The sequence below is a fragment of the Letharia lupina genome (genome assembly GCF_014066315.1).
Source record: "Letharia lupina isolate WasteWater1 chromosome Unknown contig_18, whole genome shotgun sequence".
Classification (NCBI taxonomy): domain Eukaryota; kingdom Fungi; phylum Ascomycota; class Lecanoromycetes; order Lecanorales; family Parmeliaceae; genus Letharia; species Letharia lupina.
Genome location: NW_023502987.1, coordinates 556837 through 582779, shown reverse-complemented (window position 1 = coordinate 582779; position 25943 = coordinate 556837). Strand labels below are relative to the sequence as shown.

Sequence of the window (25943 nt, the reverse complement as noted above, 5' to 3'; positions counted from 1 at the left end):
AAAGAAGAAGAGAAATATCGCTAATAAATAGTATCGAAAAAAATACTTCGAGAAATTATATTTATTAAAGAAATAGTCGAATTAGAATTAATTATAACTTATTTTTTAAAATAATTAATAGATAGATTTATAATAGATAATTTAAAAGAGTAAATAGATATAAAGAACTAGCTTTCTATAAGAGAATTTAAGAAAATTTATAATAAGATAAATCTTATATAGTAAGTATTACTTACTATTATAAGACGCGTAATTTAATTTAATAATAATTAAATTAATTTTAATAATAAGATTTAAGATATAAATAAGAAGATCTAGAGTATAATTAATTAAAATTTATTATTTAAAAAAATTAAATCTTATATTTTTTAGTTAGAAATATAAAAATATTACTATTTAAACGAAGTTAAGAAATATTAGCGATATTATATAAAGTCGATTATATATTAATAGAGATTTTAAGATAAATTTTTAAGATTATAATATAAGAGATATAGATATAGAGCGCCTCGAAATAGTTTTAAATTATACGCTTAAAGATAAATATAAAGTATAAAATAATAATAAGATATTAAAAAGAAATATATAAATTAATACTTTTAATATTAATAGCGATAACGAAGAGATATATAGATATTCTCTTAAGATTATAGACTATATATATTTATAATATATAGATTATATAGAAAGTCTTATTAAAAGTATATAAATTAAAAGAATTAAAATCGTTAAAATAATTTACTTCGAAAAAATAAATAACGCGATTAAAAGTAATATTATAATACTACTTAATATATATATCTTATTATCTAGAAATATTATAAGAATATTTATTTTTTATAATATAATAATATAAGTAATAAGATTTTTAAGTAATTCTTTATTACTATTAAAAATATATCTATTAAATTTAAATATTTATATAAATTTATCTATAAAAAGATTATTATACTCTTTTAAATCTCTAGCGAATTTTAAGACGTTCGAAAGAATATAATTTAATATATTTATATTTTTAAAGATACTTCGAATAATTAGAAAATAGCTAATTTAAATTTTTATAAAGAAATTATATTCTAAATATTAGAAAGTAGATAGCGTAGAAATAGAAAGCGCTTAATTTTATAAATATCCTTCTTAATATTTAATTATAATATAAATTTAAATTTAAAAGATAGTAAAATCTATAGACGTAATCGAATTAATTACTTACGCCTCTAAGAGAAAAATATTTACCTCTCTAAATATTATTATATCTCTCTTTTCTATTATATACTTTATAGCGATAGCGAGATTTATAAGAATATTTAATACTAATTTAGATAGTTTATATATATAATAAATTATTAATAAGAGCTTATTAAAGTCGTTAAAATAGTTTAAATATTAAATTATTAAATTATTATATTAAGATATTAATATATAATAGAAGATCGTATTCTAAATTAAGTTATATTTTTATTTTCTTAAAAATAAATATAATAGTTTATTAATAATATTATTACTCGATAGAGGTCTTCTATAAACTAAAGATCTATCTTTATTTATTATTTTAAGATATTTAATATTTATAGCTTTTACGTTTATTTAAAATTATATTTTACTATAACTCTAATAATCGCTATTTATATATTAAAGTATCGCTTTTTTTTAGAGATTAAGTTTATATAGAGAAATATAATATAATATTAATAAATATAAATCTTATTTTTAGAGATATAGTAGCGTTTAAGCTTCTTTTTAAAGACTTTATTAAGTTTATTAAGTATATTAAACTTCTAAAGTATTATAATATCTACTATCTTTTCTTTAAAAAAATTAATATTAATATTAATAAAATCGTCTAGATAAATAATAATTATTTAAATTATATTATAAGATTTCTTATAAACGAAATAAAAGAACTCCTTTCTCTATTTTAATTATATAATTCTTTAAAAAGTTCTATTAATAAAAGTTTAAATAGTACTTCGCTTATAATAACTATTAAATTACTTAATAATTTAAATATATCGATAAATTCAATTATAAGTAAGTAAGAAATATTAATAAAGAATTATTAGAATCGATATAGATATAATATTAATATAGATATGTTAAATAAGATAACTAAGATATCGAACTATATAGGTGAAAAGAAGATATAATATAATAGGAAATGTCTCCGCTAAGGCCCGCTAGCTATAAAGCTAAGAAGTATATTAAGAATACGCTTATAATACTACCCTCCCCCTTTATTAAATTATATTCTATAATTAATAAGTGAAAAGATAGAAAAAATGGGTATATATATACGCTTAACGTCTGAAAAATAATAAAAGTAGTAAAGAAATAATCGTATCCGGGAACCCTAGTATTATACTCTTCTTTATAAGAGGTATTAAAAATAATAATAGCTCTTTATATTTACGCTGTAGCGATATCGCTAGCCGAGATATAGACGTATATAGAGAGCGTAGCCGGGAGGAAATCGATGTGGTATGGCGAAAATCATGTCTATGGGCGTAGGGGTAAATAATGGCGATTTCCGAATTCGTATTTAAGCGGATGAGATATCGGTGGAATAATATAACGTAATTAATTGAGGGCTCTCAAATCGAATCGAGTTATAAGCGTTAAAAACTTTAATTTAATATCAAGTAACTTTAATGTAATCTTCTCTATAGTATGTTACTTAATTAATATTACTTATATTTCATAATAGCGATAGCGTGGTCTATATATATACTAATATAGCTTTAAAAGATCTTTAGAGTTATATTAATAAGGGGGGCTTACGCGAAAGATTATATATAAGGTAATTTCTAATTAACATAGATTTAAGAGATCGATTCTCGGGTTTAGAAAAAAAATGAGGCTATTATAAAGATATCGGATAGTTTCTATTTAATTGAAAACGGGGTATTTAAGGTAGTTTCGGAATTCTATTAGTTAATTCTTTATAGATAAAGCTCTTCGAGATATCGCTTATGAAAGTCGTCTATTAGATTCTAATAATTTTTAAATTTATCGCTATTCGTATTATATTAGATAAGATTATTATCGAGATCTTTTTATTTAACTTTATACTTAAAATAACTATAGATTAATTTAAAGATAAGTATTTCTTTAATAATTTATTCGATTTAATTATTAATAGTAATATACTTCGATAAAGAGTTTACTTACTCTAATAAGAGATTATTTATTATAAAACTTAAGAGATTAGAATAAAAGATATTATAAATTCTTATAGTTAATAAAAGTTTTAGATAATATAAGATTTTTATAAGATCTATAATCTTAAATAAATTAAGTCTCTTATAGTTTAATTTACGAAAAGAGCGATTAAAGATAATATTCTTACTATTTAGAAAGATCTTATTATCTATTTAAAAAGTAATCTTTTATTAATACTTATTAACTTATATAATTATAATCTTTTAAGCGCGATTTATATTACTCTAAATATATTTAAAAACTTATTTTATATAATTTATAATATTCTCTACTTAAGTAGTATTAAGATATTTATATATAATCTTATAATTAATAGTATTTAGGCTAAAAGTTATTTAAAAATAGAAATTCTTATTTATAAAGAGAGGCGAGATATTAATAATTAATAAGATAATATTATTATTAGCGAACTCGATAATAGATAGCTATTTTATCTAATTATTTTATATATAATTATAATATATTTAAAGATAACACTTTATATTCTAATTCGCTTATTTAGTCTATTTATCGATTTTAGAGTAAAAGACTATTAATAACTTAGCTATAATACTTAGTCTCTTATAAAAAAACTTTTATATAATAGCTATAAATTAAGAATTTTAATTTAATATTATTAAGATTAATAGATTATATAGATAGAAAACTTCTTTAAGTAGTAAGTTAACTATTTTCTTAGTAGTAGTATTTTTATTAATATTAAAATAGACTATATAGTAATATTTCTTAATAAATTAATTAATTACTACTTAAATAGCGTTATAGTTATTAAATATAAATAAGTCTATAATAAAGTTAATCGATATATCTTATTATTATTTTTATGAAATTAATAGAGACTATAGTAAATTATACTCTTAATTATAAGATATCTTAGCTCTCTAATAAATATAATAATTCTTAATATAGATAATTATAATAGCCCTTATATCTCGCTAATAATATTTTCTTTTAAATAGTTTATAAATATATACTATCTCGAAATAATCGTAGAATAATTAATTATAAATCTCTCGAATAATATTAATATATATATTATTGAATATCTATAAATAATTCTTATAGTAAAATACCTTATCTTATATAGAGTACTTATTAAAAATAATTTCTTAAAATTTATTCTTATCTTCGGCGATAGCGTTATAAATTTCTATATAATATTTATCTTTTTTATTAATCTCTACTACTTTATAGTAGATAGAGTCGTTAATTATATATATATTAATATATTCATTATTTAATTTCAATCGATTAAAAATAAGAATTATTTAATACTATTAGCGTAATTATTTATTTTTAAAATCGATTAATTTATATCTAATTATTTATATAAGTATATTAACCTTAATATTCTAAGATCTAGATTAATAAATAATCTTTATATTAAACTCTAATAATATATTTAAATATCGGGCCTAACGTTAGCTAAAATTTCTTCTCTTAATAAAATATATTAATTCTTTATAATTAATAAAGATCTTAATAAAGATATTTATATATTTTAGCTTTAAGCGTTAATATTCTAAATAGTAAATAATTATTAATAGTTTCTTATTATAGATCTAATAATTATATTTAATTAAAATTAGATTTTTACTATAGAAGACTATCAGATAAAGTACTTTCTTATTATTATATTAAGAAAAAATATTTTTATTAATATAGTTAAAAGAGTTAATCTCTAAAACGATCTTTTTTATTCTATTAAAATAATATAAAATTAAAACTTTAATAATAACGACTTTAAGGAAGTAAAAGATCTCTTAATATACTAGAAATTAATCAAATATAATCTTCTTTATTATAAGTTTTATTATAAATTTAACTATTTTAGAGAAGTCTCTAATAAATTATTAATAAAAATTATAAAATCTAATAAAGATTTATACTTCTTTAAGATTAATAGATATAATTTACTTAATAATAATCTAGATTTTAATAGAGTCTATTTATAACCCGTTTATAGATATTAATAAATCTAGAAATTTAATTTTCTAGATATAAAATTTATATTTAAAAATATTTATCTAAAGATTAGCGTTTCTTAATTTCTAAAGAATTTATCTAATATATTAAATATATTTCTTTTTTATCTTATTATAAATAAGTATATTATCGAGATAAATCTAATAGAAGTTATTTAGATATTCGAATAGAATATTATTTATATATTATTAATATATAACTAAGTCGTTAATTAGATTAAAGAGAAGGATCTAATACCGTCCTGTCCGTTTGTAAAGTTTCAGAACTAGCGTATTACGGTTATGAAACGGTATTATAACGGTTCTATGCTAGTTGGAAAACCGTTCTAGAACCGATTTACAACCGTTTTACAACCGTCGTAAACTAAAGACCTCTTCCCTTAGAACCCACTACGGTTATAGTTTTACAACCGTTCTATAACCGTTTTATAATGGTTATAATAATATATTTTTATTTTTATTTTTTTTACTAAGTCTCGAATAGGCTAGTAGTATTATATAATATATCTTCTAATATAAAAATTTCGTAAAAATTTGAAAAAAACCAATTTTAAGTTACTAGCGTTGATATTTAAGCCTATATATACTAAGCGAATTTTCAGCCCTATAAAGAACTTTAAAAATTAAAATTTATTTTTAGTTATTATATAGATTATTTATAGTTCTATAAGAATCGTATAACCGTTCTACAACCGTTTTACAACCGTTCGACAACTGTCACGTAACCGTCACGTGACCGTCACGTGACCGTTGAACAACCGATGTGATATCATGAGTCAGAATAATTCTTCTAACGAGTATGAATTGGGTTTCATATCGGTTGTACATCGGTGATACATCGGTTGTTTATCGGTTATTAGTTATAGAACCGTTATATAACGGTAATATATCTTTAGTAATGGCCAGGACAGTACTTATATACTTTAAGAAAAATAATAAAAGTAATAAAATTCTCGCTATTAAAATATATATATAGTTTATTAAACGCGGCTATAATATCTAATTAAGTAAGATATTTATATCTCTAGATTCTTATTAAAATCTTATCTATTAATAAAATTAAGTATTAATTTCTTTTAATAATAGCGTTTAGCTTTCGATAGTCTATATAAAAATATAACTCTTTATTTAACTTTTCTATAAATAGAATAGATAAAGCGAATAATATATAATTTAATATTATAAATTTCTTCTTTAGATATTTATTTAAATACTTTTTTATCTATTCTAATTTATATTCTAATATTAAATAAATTCTACTTTTCGAAAATTTTATTTTATTAAAGCTATTATTAAATTTTAATTTATAATTATAAGAATAATATAGAGAAAATATATTTATCTTAATTTTATTAAAAATATCTAGATAGTTATAATATTTCGAAGATAACTTATATTTTATCTTTTTAGAATTAATCTTATTAATACTATTAATCTAAATAGAGTAATTAAAATTATAATATCTTTTATATTTCTTTTCTAAGTCGTAAGAATAGAATTTATTAATTAATATATAAAATTCGCGAGTTATTTATATAGTAAGAGGCGTATATAATATTAACGAGTTATTATAGATCTTATTTATTATTAATATAAATAGTTTATTATTTTTTTTATAGGCTAGTTAATAATAGATCGCTATATTAATCTTAGCGATATTAATAAACTTAGGCTTCTTACTATTTTTATCCTTATTTAATAAAAAGATATTTAAATTAATCTCGTTATCATAAATAAGTAAGAGAGAGCTTTATTATTTTAATATAATAGATAAGAGAATAAATAATATAGGCGGCCGAAGCTCTAAAGTTAATAAGAAGAGAAGTTCGTTTATTATTAATATCTAATTATTATTATAATTATATCGATCGAATAGAAAGAGTATCTTATCTCGTAATATATTAAGAACTACCTTATATTTATTTATCTAAGGTTTCTTAATTATTATATCGTATTTTAATAGTATAATTAATATTAAATATATTCTTTCTTAATAGTCTTTTATTATTATTATTAGAAATAAGTAGTATATAATTAATTATTTTATAATCTAGTTATTATAATTTCTTAGTAGTTTAGATTATAATAATAGAAGTAATTTTAGATATAAAACTTTATATATCGCTAGAACTAAGAACTCGTTTATAATTATATAAGTATTAATATATTTATTATCTATAAGAAAGTTCTTAAGTAGATAGATCCTCTCTTATAAGAAAAGCGTAACTTATATATAGAAAGGATAACGTACTAGAGTATTATTAAAAATATCTATTAAGTATACTTTATAAGTATCTCTTATTATAACTTTAAAAGAGGCTATTTATTTTCTAAATTCGAGGAAAAATCATCGCTATTCGTAGTATCGACGTTATTAATTTTAAATTCTTTATCTATTTCTATCGCATAAAATTATACTTCCTTAAAGGCCTTTTTATTAATCTTAGTTTAAATAGTTATTATATAATTCTTTCGATAATAGCCTTTTTTATCGTAATTATAATATATTAGTTTTCTTAATTTTAAATTAATTATAATATTTAGAAGCGTAATAATTATATTTAAATTGAACTCGATAATGAATATAAGATATATATTAATTATAAGTATTATTATCGATATTCGTGCTATAGTTAACTTAATAATAATCTTTATAAATTTAAAATTCTTATACTTAGTATGTTATAAATTATCTAGCTTTTAAAGATATTCTTTTATAATCTTTAAAATAGTAAAATCTTTTATAATCTACTATAACTTTCTTAGTTTCTTTCTTAATTTCTTAAAAAGATAATTCTCTAATATATAAATTTTTTTAATATTAAGAATAATATCTAATTAAATAAGATTTAAATAGAAATCGATAAAGGGTTAGATTTTTTATTATAGAGTATATATATTATATAATATATTATTATATTAATTTAAATTCTTATAAATATTAATTAATTTATCTATAATCTTAATAAAAGATTAATATAAATTAATAGAGTTTCGAAGTCTTCTATATATCGTATATTATATAATTTTATCGCCAAGTTATAAGATTATATAGATTATTTTAAAGTTCTTAATAAAATAATAATCGCTATTAATCTTAAATTTCTATTTTATTTTAAAGAATTAATTATTCTAGATAGAGTTAATATTATTAATAAATAGAGATAAATCTAAGACCTTAATTAATTTTTCTTTTAATTATCTAAATATATATTTCTCCTTAATTAAGAATAATTATAAATCTTTTATAAATTATAAATTAAGATTATTAACTTTTCGCTATAGAAAAGTTATATTCTTTTAAAAGTCTTAAACTAGTTAGTTTATCTTTTTAGTTATTCTATAAATCTAAAATAAATTATTTATAGCTAGATTCTTTTCTATTATAACGATATAATATTAAATAGTAATCTTTTAAAAATTATCTCGCTTCTAATAAATCTTATTTAGTATAATTATAAATTTATTAAATTAATACTTAATCTAATATTATAGTTATAGAATATTAGCGATATTTTAAAACGTTTTTATTAAGTTAAATTCGTCGACTATATTATCTAATAGAATTAATATTTATTAAAACTTAATTTACTTAAATAGAGTCTTAATTTAATTTATTTTTTTGATATTAGACTTTACTATAAGAAAGAAGAAAAGAAGATTTAAAATAAAGTAAAAAGAAGTTTAAATACTTTAAAAGAATAAGTATTAAAGATATTAGATATACTAGAGAGTAGTAAAGTTTCTTAAAAATATATTAAAATTATTCGATATTAAGAATAAAAAATTTCACTATAAAGTTTAAAATAAGTTATTTCTTTATAAGAATTTAATATACTTATTTCTTAATTATTTAAGGCGTTAAAAAGACTATAAGTGCTTTAAATAGTAATCTTTCGAGTATATTTACTTCGCTTAGAAGGTTTCTTATCTTATAGAAAAGTTATATATAAAGAAATTTCGAAGAATAGTATCTTAAATTAACTATAACTCGATCGTTTCTTATCTAATTAAGATCTTATTAAAATCTTAAATATTATAATATATAAAGTTATAAATAATACTGCTAATATATATTTTAAATATAAAAATATAAGATAATATTAGCTATTTCTTTCGATTCGCTAGCTATATAAATAATTTAATATCTTATTTATTTCTTAATCACTATTTACTAAGATCGTTTCGCTATCTTATTTAAGCTCTTTAAAATCGATTTATCTATTTAATAAACTTATTTAGAGATATAATAGCTTAACTTAATTTCTTACTAAAGCCTCTATTAGCGCGTTTTTTTGAATTTATTTATTAATATAAATAAAATAAGTAGATTAACCTTAGTTATAGTATTAGAATCGATATAGATATAATATTAATATAGATATATTAAATAAGATAACTAAGATATCGAATTATATAGATGAAAAGAAGATATAATATAGTAAGAAATGTCTTCGCTAAGGCCCGCTAGCTATAGGACTAAGAGGTATATTAAGAGTACGCTCGTAATAAGAATAGAATTATAATATCTTCGTAAATACTTAAATATATTATTTAATATAATAAATAAGTAGCTTTCTAAGCGTTTAAAGAATTATATAAATTTAAAAAGTAGTTATAATTATAAAAGTTTGCTTAATAATAGATATAAAGCGAATTTTGAATTAAATTATACTCGCTTTTAATACTTTATACTTTTTAAATTAAAGTAATTAATTAAAAAATATATTTTCTCTTTTATAAAACGTATACTTCTTTATAATTATTTCGATATCTATTTATTAAGATTAAATTTAAATTAATTATATTTTATTAAGAATATATATTTATAGCGTAATATAGTAGTAATAATAATTTAAGAACTTAATAATAATATTAGAAAGATCGTAGTAATAATATTTTTCTTATTAAAAGCGTTTATAATATATAAATATAATAAAATAAAAAGATTAGATAAAGTTAATAAAAAATTATAATAGATTTAATTAGATCGCGTTAAGTCTAAGATATTATCTAATTAGATTAGCGATCGTCAAATAAAACTAATCTCGCTTTAAATTATTCTTTTGAAATTCGTTACTAAACCTATCTAGTAGCGAAAATCCGTACTTATTATTACGAGTATAGTCTAGAAAAAATATATTTCGATTTTTAGACTATATTACTCTTAAGTCATCGATATAATAGAAGATAGATTATCTATTATAGTATAAGATAGTAAGATCTCTTTTAATAAAACTACGTAGTAGCTATATAATTACGAGGTCTAGATATATAGTTAATAGAATAGATAGATTAGTTACTAGATAAACTAATAACTAAAAAAAGAAGAAGAGAAAAGAGAACTTATAAGTATTTAAGACTTTATTAAATATATTAAATACTCGTCTTAGCTATATAGCTTATAATCTAATAAATAATATAAGCGAGCTTATTAGTTCGTTTCGAGTACTTTTATTCTTATAATTATATTCTCTCTTAGAAGATATAATCTTTAAATCTTATTATTATTATATTTTATAATTAAATATTACGAACTTATTAGTCTTATATACGTTATTTATTATTAGCTTAAATATAGTTTAAACTAATATATATTATAATAACGTATTTAAATTACTTATTCCGAGATTTTCTTAAGTATATTAATATATTTATATACTAAATCGCGATAGTATCGCTTTATATATTATTATTTTAATTAATAGAATATAGATATATTACTATCTTATTATAATATACTATTATTACTATTATTATACGCTATTATTATTATTATTACTTTAATAATCGTAATAATTCTATTATTATAATTATAAACGTCGTATTAATAAATATAAAAGTCTTATTTTTAATCTAATTTTTATTTCTTTTAATAATAATAATAATATTAACGTTATTATAAGTAAATATCTAATTCTTCTTTATATCTACTATTTTATTTTTATTTATTTTTATTATAATATCGTAATAGCGAGTTACGTATTATTATAATAGTATAATATATATATTAATTAAGATAATAATTAAGTAAAATTATAATTATTTAAATTAACTTTATATATAATAAGTATCTTAAAGAATACTTTATAATATTTTATAAATAGTATAAAAAATACGCTAATATATTAATAGTAATATTAATTCTTCGCTCTTATAGCTCTACGAACTATTAAGTACTTCTAATTATTATTATTTCTACGCTCTCCGCTATAGTTAATAAATATTTATATTTATTTTAAAGATATATTTAATTAAGAGAGCTTAATAGCTTCTTTTATTATTATTTTTATTTTTATTTATAAATAAAAGAGATATTAGATAACTAAGAGATTACGCTAATATATATTAATTCCCTTTTATTATTATTATATATATACTCTTATATATAACTCTTATATAATTTATATTATATTTTTTACTAGTTTATATTAATATAAATATAAATAATATTTTTATAAGAGTTATATATATATTATAAACTCGATCTCTTATTACTAAATAGATATTCTCGCTATAATTTACTTTAATAAAAATATTTATATTATTCTTTAAATATAGAGCGATATAAGTTTTAACTAATATATATTAGATTATATAACTAATATATATAATAATTCGCTATATTAAGAAACTTTAATATAATACTATCATCTTCGCCGCTTCTTCTACTACTTCTTTTATTATCTTTTATATTAAATCTTTTTATTATCTAATAAATCTTTTAAATAAAAAGTTATTTTTTAATATAAGAGAATAGATAAATTAATATTAGATAGTAATAATTATATATATAATTATAATAGCTATTTTTTTTATTATATATAATATCTTAACGCTTTAAAATCGATTTATAAGCTTTTTAATTATATTCGCTAAATCTTTTAATTATAATTATATTCGCTTATTTAAATCCTCTACTATTATTACTTTCTTAATCTTTTTTACTTTTTAATTTTCTTTAATAATTATATCTTTAACTTTATCTTAAATACTAATTTATATAATTTTTTTACTTACTTAAAGTTCTTAATTACGCTTTTAGCATTTTTAAGATACTTTATTAATTTCTATAAAGCTTTATAAGATAAAGAGTCTTTTTAATTAATAAGATATTTAATCTCACTCTTATAAACTCTTTTATCTAATATCTTATTAATCTTCTATTCTTTTTCTTTATTAATTAAGATTATTTATAACTTTAAATTATTATTATATAAGTATTATAATTCTAATAGTAATATATAAAATATAAAATAAATTCTTCTATATCTAGCTAAGAGATTTAATTTATAAATCTATATATCTATTTTCTCTAGCACTTTAAAAAATCTAAACTATCTATAATTTAATTTCTTTTTTAATTATAAAATATATATATTTGAACTTTATAATAGTACTTTATTCTCTTTCTTAAAAATTATAATTTTATAATTACTATTATAATACTTTACTTACTACTTTAATACTCGCTTTTATAATTCTTTTAAATATAATCTTATCTCTTATAATTAATTTACTTACTCTATAATAAGTAATACTTTTTTTCTTAAGATTTTACTCTTAAAAGTATTTTTTAAATTTACTATATATTTTATTAATAGCTCTTATAAGATCTTATTAATACTTATATATATACTATTATTATATATAAACGCCGCTATTAATAAGATTTTAGATTAATTATTTTATTTATAATTATAATATATTTATAAATAATATTTTAATATTTAATTTTATCTCTTAATCTAATTATTAATTTAAGAATAAAACGTAATATTAAATCTATACTTTATACTTAAATATTAATATAGCGTTATTTAAAACTTACTTATAAATAGAAAATCTTAATCTAAAATTAAGTTATATATTATATCGCGTAATAATATAAATTTTTACTATAAGATATTAATAAGATTATTAATCTTTAAATTCTTTATAATTATTACGTATATTATATACTTAATTAATTTATTTATTAAGATTAAGATAATATTATAAATCTTATTAATATATAAATTTTTTATAAATAATAGATTTATAATAAAATTTAATATTATAATATAAAATAAATTTATACTATTTAAGAAGATTAATATTAGCTCGCTATATAATTTATAATAATAAATTTATACTCTTTAATAATCGAGATAAATATAAATATACTTTACTATATCGCTTATTATATTTATTTAATAATACTTAAATTTAATATTTTTCTTAATATACTTATAAATAACGTATCTAATATTAGAGTTATTATAATTTATATAAAAAATCTCTTTCTTTATAGTAGAATTATTAGAAATATAGACTATAAGATTACGACGTAGTAATCTATTTTTATCAACTCTTTATTTTAAAAGTTTATTTTATTTAATAGTATATCTTTAGCGTTACTTCTTATTTATAATAAAAGTATTCTTATATTATAATTTAAGTAGTTATATTATTATTAATTTTTATAACTCTAAATAGAATCTCTTTAATTTTAAAATCTAGTAAATTAAAAATTAAGATAATATCGTAATATTTAAAATATATATTTATCTATTAAATACTCTCTTATTTAAATTAATAACTTAAATATTTATAATAATAATATTATTTAATTACTTTATTAATATTATAAATTTAATTATAATAAATATATTATTATATTTTTATAAATTAAATTAATATTCTTAATTATAAAGCTTATTTCATAAGATAGAAAGAAAATTATTATTATTATTCTCGCTATTATTCGATTTAATAATATTAAATCTTCTTAATAATATATTTTAAGAGTTAATTTTTTTTATACTATTTAATTATAAAATTAAATATAACTAATTTCTTAATCTAGCGAATTTACTTTATATTAAACTCTTTTATTATTATAAAATAATATAAATTATTATAATCTAAAATTATATAAATAAAATACTTACTATTTTATAAGTAATATTTTTAATTTTTAAAGTCTAATATAATTATATATATCTTAGCGAAATTTAATATTTTTAAATTTATAATTAAAAAAAGTAATAAAGTATTATTATCTATTCTCGCTTAATTAATTAAATATATTATTTATATTTATATTAGAAATATTAATCTTTATAATAAATAATACTTTTTAATTATAGTATTTTAGTATAAATACGATAATAAATACTCGCTTAAGTATCTTAAAAGTCTTATATACTTTTTTATTAAATATGAAGAATAATCTAATCTCGTTTTTTTTTACTTTTTAAATCAGATTTATTAAAAATATAATTATCTATAAAAAGCCTTATATAAACTATTAATAGAAGTTTATAAACTTTAGAAAAATAAAATATCTTTAATAGACTTTAATTTTAATTACTTAATAATAGTTTTAATATATAATAACTTTATTTAAATATCGCGCTAATTTATTAAAAACTCTAAAAAAATAATCTTATTACGATTAAAAGTATATTTTAATAACTTTATATAAAGTCGATACTTTAATAATACGCGTAATACTTTATATATATATTTTTAATATAATTCTTTTATTTTAAAATAGATTAATATATTATTTAAGTATATTATATAGAAGATATTAATATATAACTTAAATACTTTATTTATATAAATTTAAAAATTATAAAAGTATTTATAAGATTAAAAGATATTATTTAATATTTAAACTAATTATAGCGAATTCGAAAAATAATTTTCTACTTATCTCTCTTTTATACTTATATTCTATAATATATATTATAAATTTTAATCTTAATAAAGTACTTTATATATATAAATCTTTTTAAAAATTTTAAGAGTAATAATAATAAGTAATTATTCTTAATAATTATTTTATTAAATTTTTAATAGTTAATATATAATTATAGCGAGCTATCTAATTTCTTAATAAATAGTATTAATAAATTAATCTAATTAATTAAAAGTTAAATTTACTTTCTCTTAAATATAATATTTAAATAATTCTTAATTATTACGAGTTTATTATATAATATATTATAAATTAAATCGCTTTTAGATAGCTTTTTAGATAATAAATCGATAAAATACTTAATCTAATTATACATATTAAAACTATTAAATAATTCTTTTAAAAAGACTTCTAATAAATTTTTAAGTTATTTAAATATATTAAAGTCGTTTAGCTATATAATATCACACTATATAGCTTTATTATAATTACTCTTACTACTTTTAAATAAAATATAATATAAAAATATAATAAACGCTTATTTTAGATTATATATAATTATTATATTAATTAATAATATAAATTACTTTATATTCACTATTATAATATCTACTTACTTTTTATTATTTATAAAAAAATTACGATAAATCTAAAATTACTTACGCTAATAAATATTCAAATCGATATTATAAATTTAAAGAAAATTAAGAATAAGATTATATTCTTATATATTTATAATATACGCCTTTAAAGTTTACTCTTACTTTTTTTCTCGACTATTCGCGAGATTAAAAATTAGATTATACTTCTTATATAAGAGTATTTAATAATTATTAATAATATATATTATTATTAGCGCGTATTTAGATTTAGAAATCTATATCTCTTTAATAAAAGATTATAATATAAAGATTTTCTTATTATCGATATCTACTAAGATAATTATCTTACACTTTTTATTTAATATAATAATTTTATCTCTTAATAATAGAGAGTGAGATTATTATTTAATTAATAGCGTATTTAATATTATAGCGATAAGTATTAAACTTTATCTTTTCTCTTATTTAATCTATAATTATATACTTTATTATTTATAATATAATTTAAATATTTAAATAAATTTTTATAATATTTTAGCTATTTATAATTATAGTATTATATTTTAATAAAAGATATCTTAAATTTAATATAAGAGTCGCTATCTTCGAGTTTAATTTACTTAAACTTTTAATCTTATAATATTAATAAAAATAAACTCTTCTTTTAATCTTATTAACTCTTTATATTCTATTTCTTAAACTTAATATATTATTAATTATTACTTTTTTAATTACTTATCTTATTATTAAAGCGAGTTTTATTTAAAATAAAAAGCTCTTTTATTTTTTATAATTTTTATTTTATATTCTATTATTATTATAATAATATAATATAGCTAATAGATTAAGTAGCCTTCTTTATAGCTTTTAGAGAAATTTTCTTTATTACTCTATTTTATAGATTTTCTATATATTCTAAATTAATTATATAATAATCTCGCTATAATTAAAGTATAATAAGATAATTATTAAAGCTAGCTATTAATTATATATTTTTTATAATTACTTTAATTAACTAATATTCTATATTATAAGATTTAATAACTAAATTATAAACTTAGTTTAAATATTATCTCTTATATTTCTTTTAGATAAATTCTCTAATATTATATAATATTATATCTTTAATATTTCTCTAGATTTATTTCTTAATATCTATTAAGAGAGTAGAAATCTAGTAAATCTTTTCTTTATTTATATAAAAATTAATATAAAATATTAAAACGATAAAATTATTATAATTTTAAAGAAATATAACTATCGAGCTATAGTTATTAAGATATTATATATTAAATATTTTAATCATAGTTATTTTTTTATAGCTCGAATTATAATAATAATTATCGCTATACTTATAACGATATTTTTATATATTCTATATTTCAATTAATTTAAATTTATTAATAACTAGTTACTTCTTAATATTAAGCTTTAAAAATTAATAGCGTTAAATTTAAATTAAGTTTATAAAATAAGGGTCTTTATTTATAAATAAAGGATTATTAGATATAACGCTTCGGCGATTATTATTTCTATCGATAATATTATTAAAATTTTTATTAATATTAGAATTAATATTATAATTACTTAATTACGTAGTAAATATATTTTAATAAGAGTTATTTATTAGATTAAAAATGTTATTAATTAATTATAATAAAACGTTTCTACTTCGTAAGTTAATAGAATTAATTTATAAATTATTTATTATAATTAAACTAGATAACTTCATATAAATAAAGTTATTAGAATTATAAAATAATAAGATCTCTTTTAATAGAACTATATAGTAATTATATAATTATAAGATTTAGATATATAGTTAATAGAATAAATAGATTAATTATTAGATTAATTAATAAATTAAAAAAAAAGAAGAGAAAGAAAGATTTATAAGTATTTAAAACTTCGCTAAGTATATTAAATACTCGTCTTAGCTATATAGCTTATAATCTAGCAAGCGACGTAAGCGAGCCTATTAATTCGCTTCGAGTACTTTCACTCTTATATATAGTCGATTTACTTTATTATTCTTTTATTATATTTTAGATTATTAATATATATTTATTAGAAAGCTAGCTTTCTTTCTATCGATAAGTTTTAAAAAGTACTACTAAGATTTAAATCGAGAAAGTTAGATATCTATTTAAAAAGTAATTAAATTTCTTAATTACGAATATTAAATTTTATTAATAATCTTAACTTTATCTTCGTCTCTCTTTATTTCTTCTTTAAAAGAATTCTATCTCTATAAATTATATCTTAGTTAACTCTTTTAAACTTTTCGATTATAATATCTCTTCTTCTATTACTATACGTATTATAAATCGTTATTAAAAAAAGCGTTAATAATAGAAAAATGAGTATACTCTCTTCTAATTACGCTTTCAAAATTAGTTATAATTTTAGAGAAATTAATAAAATTTATAATAACGTCGAGATTCTATATTTTATAATATTATAATACGCTATTAATCTTAGTCTATAATATCTTATAAATCTTCTTAATATATATTTAAAGGCTTTAATAAATCGTCTACTATACTTCTTCTCGATTTTTCTTATCGATATAATAATCTTAAATTTCGCTATTAAGATTTTATATAATATCTAATCTTTAATATATAAGATTTATATTAAGATTATAATCTTCTTACTTAGAAAGACTATAAGAATTCTATTTATATTTAATAATAATAGCGAGATAAAGAGCTTCGAAGTATAATAAAATAGCTAAAAGACGCTTAAATTCTCTATAAATATAATACTATTCTAAAGCTATATAATAATATTATCGATATCGTTATTATAAATAAAGATAAGAACGATAAGAACGATAATTACGAGAATAACGATAACGACGATAACGACGATATATATTACGAGTAATTACTTAACGCTCTTAAGAATATATACTCTTAAATATAAAGCGAGTCTTATTTAGTCTTCTTAGAACGATTAGTATTTAATTATAATATATATATTTACTCGGCGATATCTATTGCAATTTGATACGGTAATTATAAGACTATATAGAATCTTATATATTCTAAGATTAATCGACGATATAATCTATTTCTTAGATATCGTTATAGGGAGAATTTAGAGAATTAATCAAATGTAGTACTGTAAATATATTTAATTATAGCGATATTCTTAATATTTCTACAATACTTGGCTAGCTTTTCACTACTGGGTAGCCCGCGCCCCAGCACATATTAATCTTTCTCCGCATATGGGCGCGTGTCTAACCGGTTTCAAATGCAGTCAGGAAGCATTCCAGCGTTGAAAGCTGCTGGGTACGATGTGCTCCTATTGGACATGAAGACACCACCTTCTAATTATATTGATACGGCAGGTGATTCTCTACGGCAACGTTTACGATGTAAACCTTCCTCCCGGGTTTATCTTTTCGATCTGATATCAACGCATCATACCAAATATCAGGTCACAACTTTCCTCCCACGACATCCAGGAGGCAGCAAGATTGTACGTTGCCTAAATTTCCGCATCAATGCTCGAGGCCTTGAATAATGCACAGATCTTGGGACTCGCTGGCCAAAACGCTACTGAAGAGTACGATGTGTGTTTGCTTTTTCTGTCTTTGTTCCGCTCCCTCTAACCTCAAGTGTAGCCTGTGTATCCCCCGGGCACGCTGGAAGAATACCTTTCAAACGAGGACAGACGGGGAACAGTTGACCCCAACACCTTGACAAGGGAGGAGGCAGAGAAGGAGGAAAAGAGCCTTGAGGATAGAGCTCCGCCCCTTGACAGCCTACTGAACCTGGACGAGATCGAAGATGTTGCAACTAAACAACTTAGTCGAAAAGCGTGGGCTTATTACTATAGTGCTGGGGACGACCTCATATCGAAGCGTCTGAACAACGAAGTGTACCGATCGATACTCCTCCGGCCTCGAATATTCGTTGATTGTGAGCTTTGTAATCCCTCCACCACTATCATGGGATGCAAGGTTGGCTTGCCAGTATTCGTGTCACCGGCAGCTATGGCTAGATTGGCGGAGTACTTACGCCCCACTCCTTCCCTTTTCTGAATTCTTCCACGACAGTGAACATTCAACTCACGTCTAGCTCCTCAGTGCCGCTGGGAAAGCAGGCATCGCTCGGGCTTGTTTTCGTCTCACAGCTCTCCAGATGATATCTAACAACGCCTCGATGACGCCCGAGCAAATTGTGGCTGATGCCGAGCCCGGACAAGCTTTTGGCTGACAGATGTATTGCCAGACAGATCGTAAGAAGAGTGAGGATATGCTTGCTCGAAGAATCGCCATCCCGACCATCAAATTCGTCTGTCTTACACTTGACGCACCTGTTCCGGGCAAGCGAGAGGATGATGAAAGGTCCAAAAACGTGGGGTCAATCCTTCCATTCACGTCAGCAGCTCAATCAGGCTCTGCCAGCAAAGCAACTTCAGGTGGTATTGGTAAATCGCTGTTCGCAGGTACTTCGCCCAACTTGACTTGGAAAAACACTATGCCTTGGCTTGCTGAGCACACGAAATTGCCAATACTCCTCAAAGCCATTCAGACTCACGAGGATGCCTATCTGGCATCACTACATGCTCCACAGGTTAAGGGCATTCTTTTGTCCAATCATGGCGGCAGGGCAGCGGATACTGCACTGCCTGCAATCCATACGCTATTAGAAATACGCAAGTACTGCCAGGCGGTCTTGCAGAAGGTCGAAGTCCTTGTAGATGGCGGTATCAAAGGGGAACAGATGTGGTCGAAGCCCTTTTCCTTGGGGCTAGGGGGATCGGCATAGGAAGAGCTGCATTATTTGGGCTGGGAGCAGGTGGTGTTGCGGGTGTTGAGCGGACTCTAGAGAGTAAGATATCGAAGGACACGTGCTTTCAGCGGTTGCTGACGGCATGAGAGTACTAGACCAAGAGCTACAGACTGCAATGCGACTTTTAGGAGCTAACACTATAGATGAACTCGGTACCCAAAATGTAGGTCTCCTACCTATCACTGTAAAATCCAGCTGAAAGTTCGTCGACGATCAGATCAACACGAGAGCTTTAGGGTAACAGGTCTATACGACGGACCAGCTAGTCTTGAGAACTTGAATATGTGGGTATCGTCGAAGCTATGAATGTTGCTGTCCCGCATACTATTGCCGCTTTCATAACTTCATGCCCTTGAGAAAAGCGTCACCCATTGATTGTCGAGTAGCTGTATGGCATAGATCAATTACGACCGTCAAAGCTTGGCGTATATCGTCGACATGTCGCGTCGATGCTGGCCTTCTTGGCGTATCCATGATGACCATGACCAGTACGAGACCTTGAATTGTAACAGCCTTTTGACTTGGTTGCTTTTCTTCGTCAAAGAACACCGTAGCCGTTTAGGAGTGTTCTTCACTGCACCGTATCAAAGTTGTCTTCTACCATAGATGCAAGCCGAGGATTGACAAACCCTGCATCACTGCGATGCCTCGTCTACCTCCTATATCGAAAAAAGGGCCAACCTGATATTTTGCGTTTTGCCCAGTCGGGCGCGGAGATATTCAGAGTCCGTCTCTAGCTCGAGCTAGAATAGGTACAGCTGTGGACAGGCCCGGCAAAAGAGATGCAAGACTAAGTCTAGAGACGAAGTTGAGGAGTCAAGTCGAAGCCCACAGTTGAGTTACACCTTGCAAGAAACCGTGGCTTAGGCTAGCGCTTGAGCTCTAAAGCAAGTGGTCTAAGCCAATGTGTGGACAGAAATACGAGGAAAGAGGGTGCGTATATTAGGGGTTTCGGATGTACCAAATCCCAGCTCGGCTTGAGTCCGACAGGAGCAAGCCGCCTCCGGGCCTGTATTTATCTATAGGGAGCAATAGCCAAGCGTTGGCATAAAAATGGCAAGCTCAGCTTTGACCGCACGTGAGAGGCCAACATGGAAGGGACAGCAGCTTGCAAGCCGATGGATGTGGGCCCATGACTCCTATTACTACTAGCAAGAAGTCTGGAGGCAAAAGCTCAAAAACGGATTTCCACAGATTATTAGCGCGTATGTAATTAAGTCCGTATATACGCGAGCTGTAGGACACATTTTACCTTCACTATCATCTTAAATTCATCACAATTCTTTCTGCTCTCATCTTACCTCCTATACTGCTGCCTGATTGGCATGGATCACCAAGATGGACCACCGTCATTTGGCAAACCGAGTGCCCCTGGAATATTGGCCCTCTCCAGCACTCAAATTGGGCTTGTCGTGACGCTTGCAGCAGTTGTAGCCAGGAAAAAAGGCTCGTCTCCCGATGAACTTGTTAAAGAGAGTACAAGAACGGGTGTGAGCGCTGGTCATGGGACGCTGAGTGCAGATGGTTGGATCTTCCAACCCTAATGCATCATGGTCATACTGATGTCTAAGCTAGCGGTATCTGGCTCTCTGAGGGCGCGTGATCTCTGCACTAACGTCGGCCAACTTGGTCCATACGCAGTGTTGCGACCTGACCGACCCGATGCATGGAGAATTGAACTGCGAGCGCCTGATGCACGTCATACCCCTATATTCTTAATCATTGGGAAACAAAAAAGTTCCCGCAAGCACCCCCCCCTCGAAAACCAAAAATTGAAAATTCTTGAATATCTTTACAACCACCAGTCTTTATAATAATCTATAATCTTTATAATCTTTTCTTATAATACTAAATAATTAATTCTAATAATTTTAGAAGATTTTAATTTAGATATCGTAAGATATAGTATAAATTAAGAATATACGCTTAACGTTAAAAAGTTACCTCGGCTATTCTATAATCGCTAAGACTTATCGAAAAATCTTAAGAATTTAATAGATTTTTATTTTACTATATAGTAGATAATTAGAATATTCTAAAAATTAAACGTCGTAGTCTTTATTACATTTTCTAATAATTGTAAAGTTTTTAGAAAATTATAATTTATCGTTGTAAAGTTATTTTAGAAGTTTCATTTTTCAATTATCGAAAGAGGAGTACTTACGAGAACTTTTTTATTTTTTAATAATTAAGAGCCTCTTCGATAATTACATATTTTTAAAATATATTAATATATATTATTCTACCTCTTAGTAAATAAAATGTAAACTTGAAATAGTATTAATAGATATTTAAAAATATATAAAATATAGATATAATTTCGTTCGATAACTCTATAATCTTATTAAGTAAGAATTAAATATAATATAATCGAAGAATTCTTTCTAATTAATTTTTTTTTTATCTATTATTTAATAATCTTATAGCTAATATATCTACTACTACTATATAGACTTTAATTATTATTAATACTTTTATTATCTTTATTATTATTTTATCTTCTATTATAATAAAAAGAATAATATTAAATAGTAATAAGAATAATACTTATAGCTATTTCTTTAAATAGAGAGTTATCTATAATTAAAATATAGCTATTATAGTTATAAAATATAGCTATTAATTATAAATATAAAAAATATCGCTATTATAATTATAAATATCTATTTTTTCTATATACTTAGCGTATATTAGATTTCAAATTATAGATTAATCTATAATTTATATATTTTCAATACGTAATATAATCTAATAAGTAAAAATATAATTATCGAATATAATCGTATATATATAGTACGCTAATTTGAAAATATGTTGGCATATTTTGAAAATATGTGGTTACCGAAGGGGCCCTAAGAATATAGGGGTATCAGCCACATATGTTGAATTGCCATGAAATCCGAGAACACCTTTCTTCAATGTTGCGAAACCTGTCGAAGCGAGCATCCACGACCAAATTGCCTAGATGACTGGGAACACCGATCGCCTTCCAAGGAGATCCCACCACCAAGGGACAGACTGCCAGCTACCTCTACGGAGGTAATAGGAAAAACCGCGTAGATGATAAAGGCCAAATGGTTTCTTCATCACGCACTGTCGAACCAGCAATTGCTGAGACTCCACGATCCGGGGCCACGGTTTCTAGTGCCGGCCGTCAAAGCAACTCTCAGATGAAAGAATTTGACAGTAAGTCCCTTCAGGCATTAGCACGACATGAAGCCCATTTCTGCGAGGTCTGGTTTGGTGTCGATGAAGTACCAAGGGTCGATCCTGACCTGATTCGTGAGGCCAAAATTCTCTGATAGGAAAGACGAGTCTTCACACCGTGCGACTTCCTCGACTGCCACCATCCTCAGTGCCCTCATCTCCTGTCTAGCATTTTTGATCGCTAGCATCATCCCGAGACAGGGAAACGAAAAAGTCCCTTACCACTAACAATTGTAGTACTGTGCCCGCCCGAGTACTAACACACATAGCATCGAAACCAACAAAGAGCAAGAAAGCTCGAGTTGCCGGCCGGACAATTCTACAAAAGACTAATCTCGAAAAGAGTCCTTTTCACTAGTCTGCATCAGCAGTAGCAGTAGCAGTAGCCTAAGCCAGTGCCTAAAAGGAACATTCCACATGAGCTGCACTAGGTCCTCCCCAGGAGGATTATTAAACAGTACGAAGCGATGCCAAAAAAATCCTCCACTCCTTTCATTGCATCATGGACGTGCAGCTATCATTCAGTCAGTCCGGTCTTGCTGTGTCGAAACTCAATGGCGATGACGGTTGAGCTGTATCGTCGTGGTGACGCTTTGCTTGGACTTACACTTCTTTGGCTTGGATGGGTGAGATGTACAGATAGAAGTCCATTTTGGGTGCTTTCTACAGGTTTGAAAATACGAAGTCACGCAGTAACGCTCATGGCTACTGTAACCGGAGGCATTCACGGATCTTGGTCAACATTTTGGAGGATCATATATGAAGCAGGCCTTCATGTGATCGTAACAGGCATCTTGCACATATTTATCATGGGTAAGAAGTGAAGAGAAAGAAAAAGTCTACTTATGAACTGAACGATCGTCCCGCGAAAGGGTCGATCAAGGCAAGATGAGGCAAACTAACGATAAAAGAGTATGAGCTCCTCGATCAGCCTCTTCGACTTTAGATATGTACGTCCTGGCTACTGATACATGTTTGCAAATCATCGTCGGTAAGCCATTGCCATGCAAGATGGCGCCAGTTTAGCTCCTGTCGCCAGAACAAACCATAACCCAAACCTTGATCATCGTTTTTGATGTCGAAACCACTGTTATTTTGTGAGACCGCAGTAAGACCTCCAGTACGTAGCATGCGTTGCCCAAAGATGACCCTGGAAAATCTCGAGTGCAAGATTGCCATCGAGCACATGACGCACGGTTCGTGAGTAATATATAGCTCCAGATCGAGGCAGAGGTATCCGTCGCGTGCCACTGTGGAAGCAGTGTACACGTCACTCTCCAGTGGAGTCAGCGGACGGTCTGCGTCAAGATCCGATTCCTCGGAGTAAAGTTCAGCAGCCAGCCCCTTGTGTAGCGGGGCTCGTCGCTTCCTTGCTACCATGCCAATTGCTCTCATAACAGCATGAGCCGTGACGTTCCCACTCCCTGGCTCTTCAGCTTTGTCCATATGGTGCCAACGTGCATCACCAGCTACCGCAATGATGGAGGCGTCTTCGCCTCCGCTGCGATCAACAATGACGGCGCCGATGGGTTCTCCTTTAGCAGCCAACGAGACTTCCTCCCCAGCGCGCCTCGCGAGGCTCATACATCTTCCAGTGCGACTGTGTACGTCTTCTAGAGCACGGGACACCAGAGCAGGGTGTGGACCGAATGGATTTCCACCCTTGTACACCGTTGGCCAGTATTCTTGGCTCCAGTCCTTCGCTTGCTTTTCTGAAGAAGGCGGATACAGAGGCACTGGTATGATGCGGAGATGTGGCTCGAAGTCGACGCCTAGCGAAGGTTCCATTGACGAGAAGATTGTGTGAAGATCTTCAACGGCCACCACTGATGTTGGGCAGACAAGGTAATGCAAGGCAGGCTGTTGCGACGCTTCTGCATGGCCATTGACTGCTATAAATGTAGCGGTCTGGTAGCCGTTGGGTACACTGCCATTATAATTTCTGGGAAATCTTGGCAAGCCTGCTGGCTCAGTGGCAGGGTTGTGAGATTCCGAGATCTCTCCGAGGCGCCTCAGACACGGGGGCAGATGTTCAGGTTTGACCAATTTCCTCAGGTGCTGTAGATTCGCAGCGGCGGCATCTTGAATGGCAGCTTGGACGAGCCTGCATTACATGTTAGTCAGGTCATGTATGAGGCTAACAGAAGCACGTACTTCAAGACTGTGCTTGCGGACTTGAGAGGAATGGTAGCGACAAAGACCTCGATGGTTTGGCAACTGGATTGTAATTCGACCTTGGTGGGAAGTGAGACAAGATGGCCCCCTTCACCGTCGTACGCACCACGTAACGCATTGACCGGCTGAGATGGTTTAGTGGTTGAGCTTGACGGAGAGCCCATTCAATGGCTTGGAGCAGCAACTAAAGTATTCAAACTCAAAGGCTAGCAGAGAACTGAGCCTTTGCCAAGCGGCAAGTCTAAGCGGCTTCACCCTA

General features: G+C 24.7%; 3 protein-coding genes across 3 annotated transcripts; 1 reads left to right on the top strand and 2 right to left on the bottom strand.

The window, feature by feature from the left end:
• Positions 1-19008: 19008 nt before the first annotated feature.
• On the top strand, positions 19009-20278 carry HO133_003676 (uncharacterized protein; the record flags this gene model as incomplete). The annotated part of the gene is made up of 3 exons (XM_037294598.1): positions 19009-19077; positions 19129-19467; positions 19739-20278. 3 exons carry the CDS (start codon positions 19009-19011, stop codon positions 20276-20278), a joined length of 948 nt encoding a protein of 315 aa, XP_037149286.1.
• A 3227-nt stretch (positions 20279-23505) lies between these two features.
• Positions 23506-24160, bottom strand: HO133_003675 (uncharacterized protein; the record flags this gene model as incomplete). The annotated part of the gene is made up of 2 exons (XM_037294597.1): positions 23506-23674; positions 24117-24160. The coding sequence occupies 2 exons, from the start codon at positions 24158-24160 to the stop codon at positions 23506-23508; spliced, it is 213 nt and encodes a 70-aa protein (XP_037149285.1).
• Positions 24161-24451: 291 nt separating this feature from the next.
• HO133_003674 (uncharacterized protein) lies at positions 24452-25848 on the bottom strand (the record flags this gene model as incomplete). The annotated part of the gene is made up of 2 exons (XM_037294596.1): positions 24452-25613; positions 25664-25848. 2 exons carry the CDS (start codon positions 25846-25848, stop codon positions 24452-24454), a joined length of 1347 nt encoding a protein of 448 aa, XP_037149284.1.
• Positions 25849-25943: the final 95 nt, after the last annotated feature.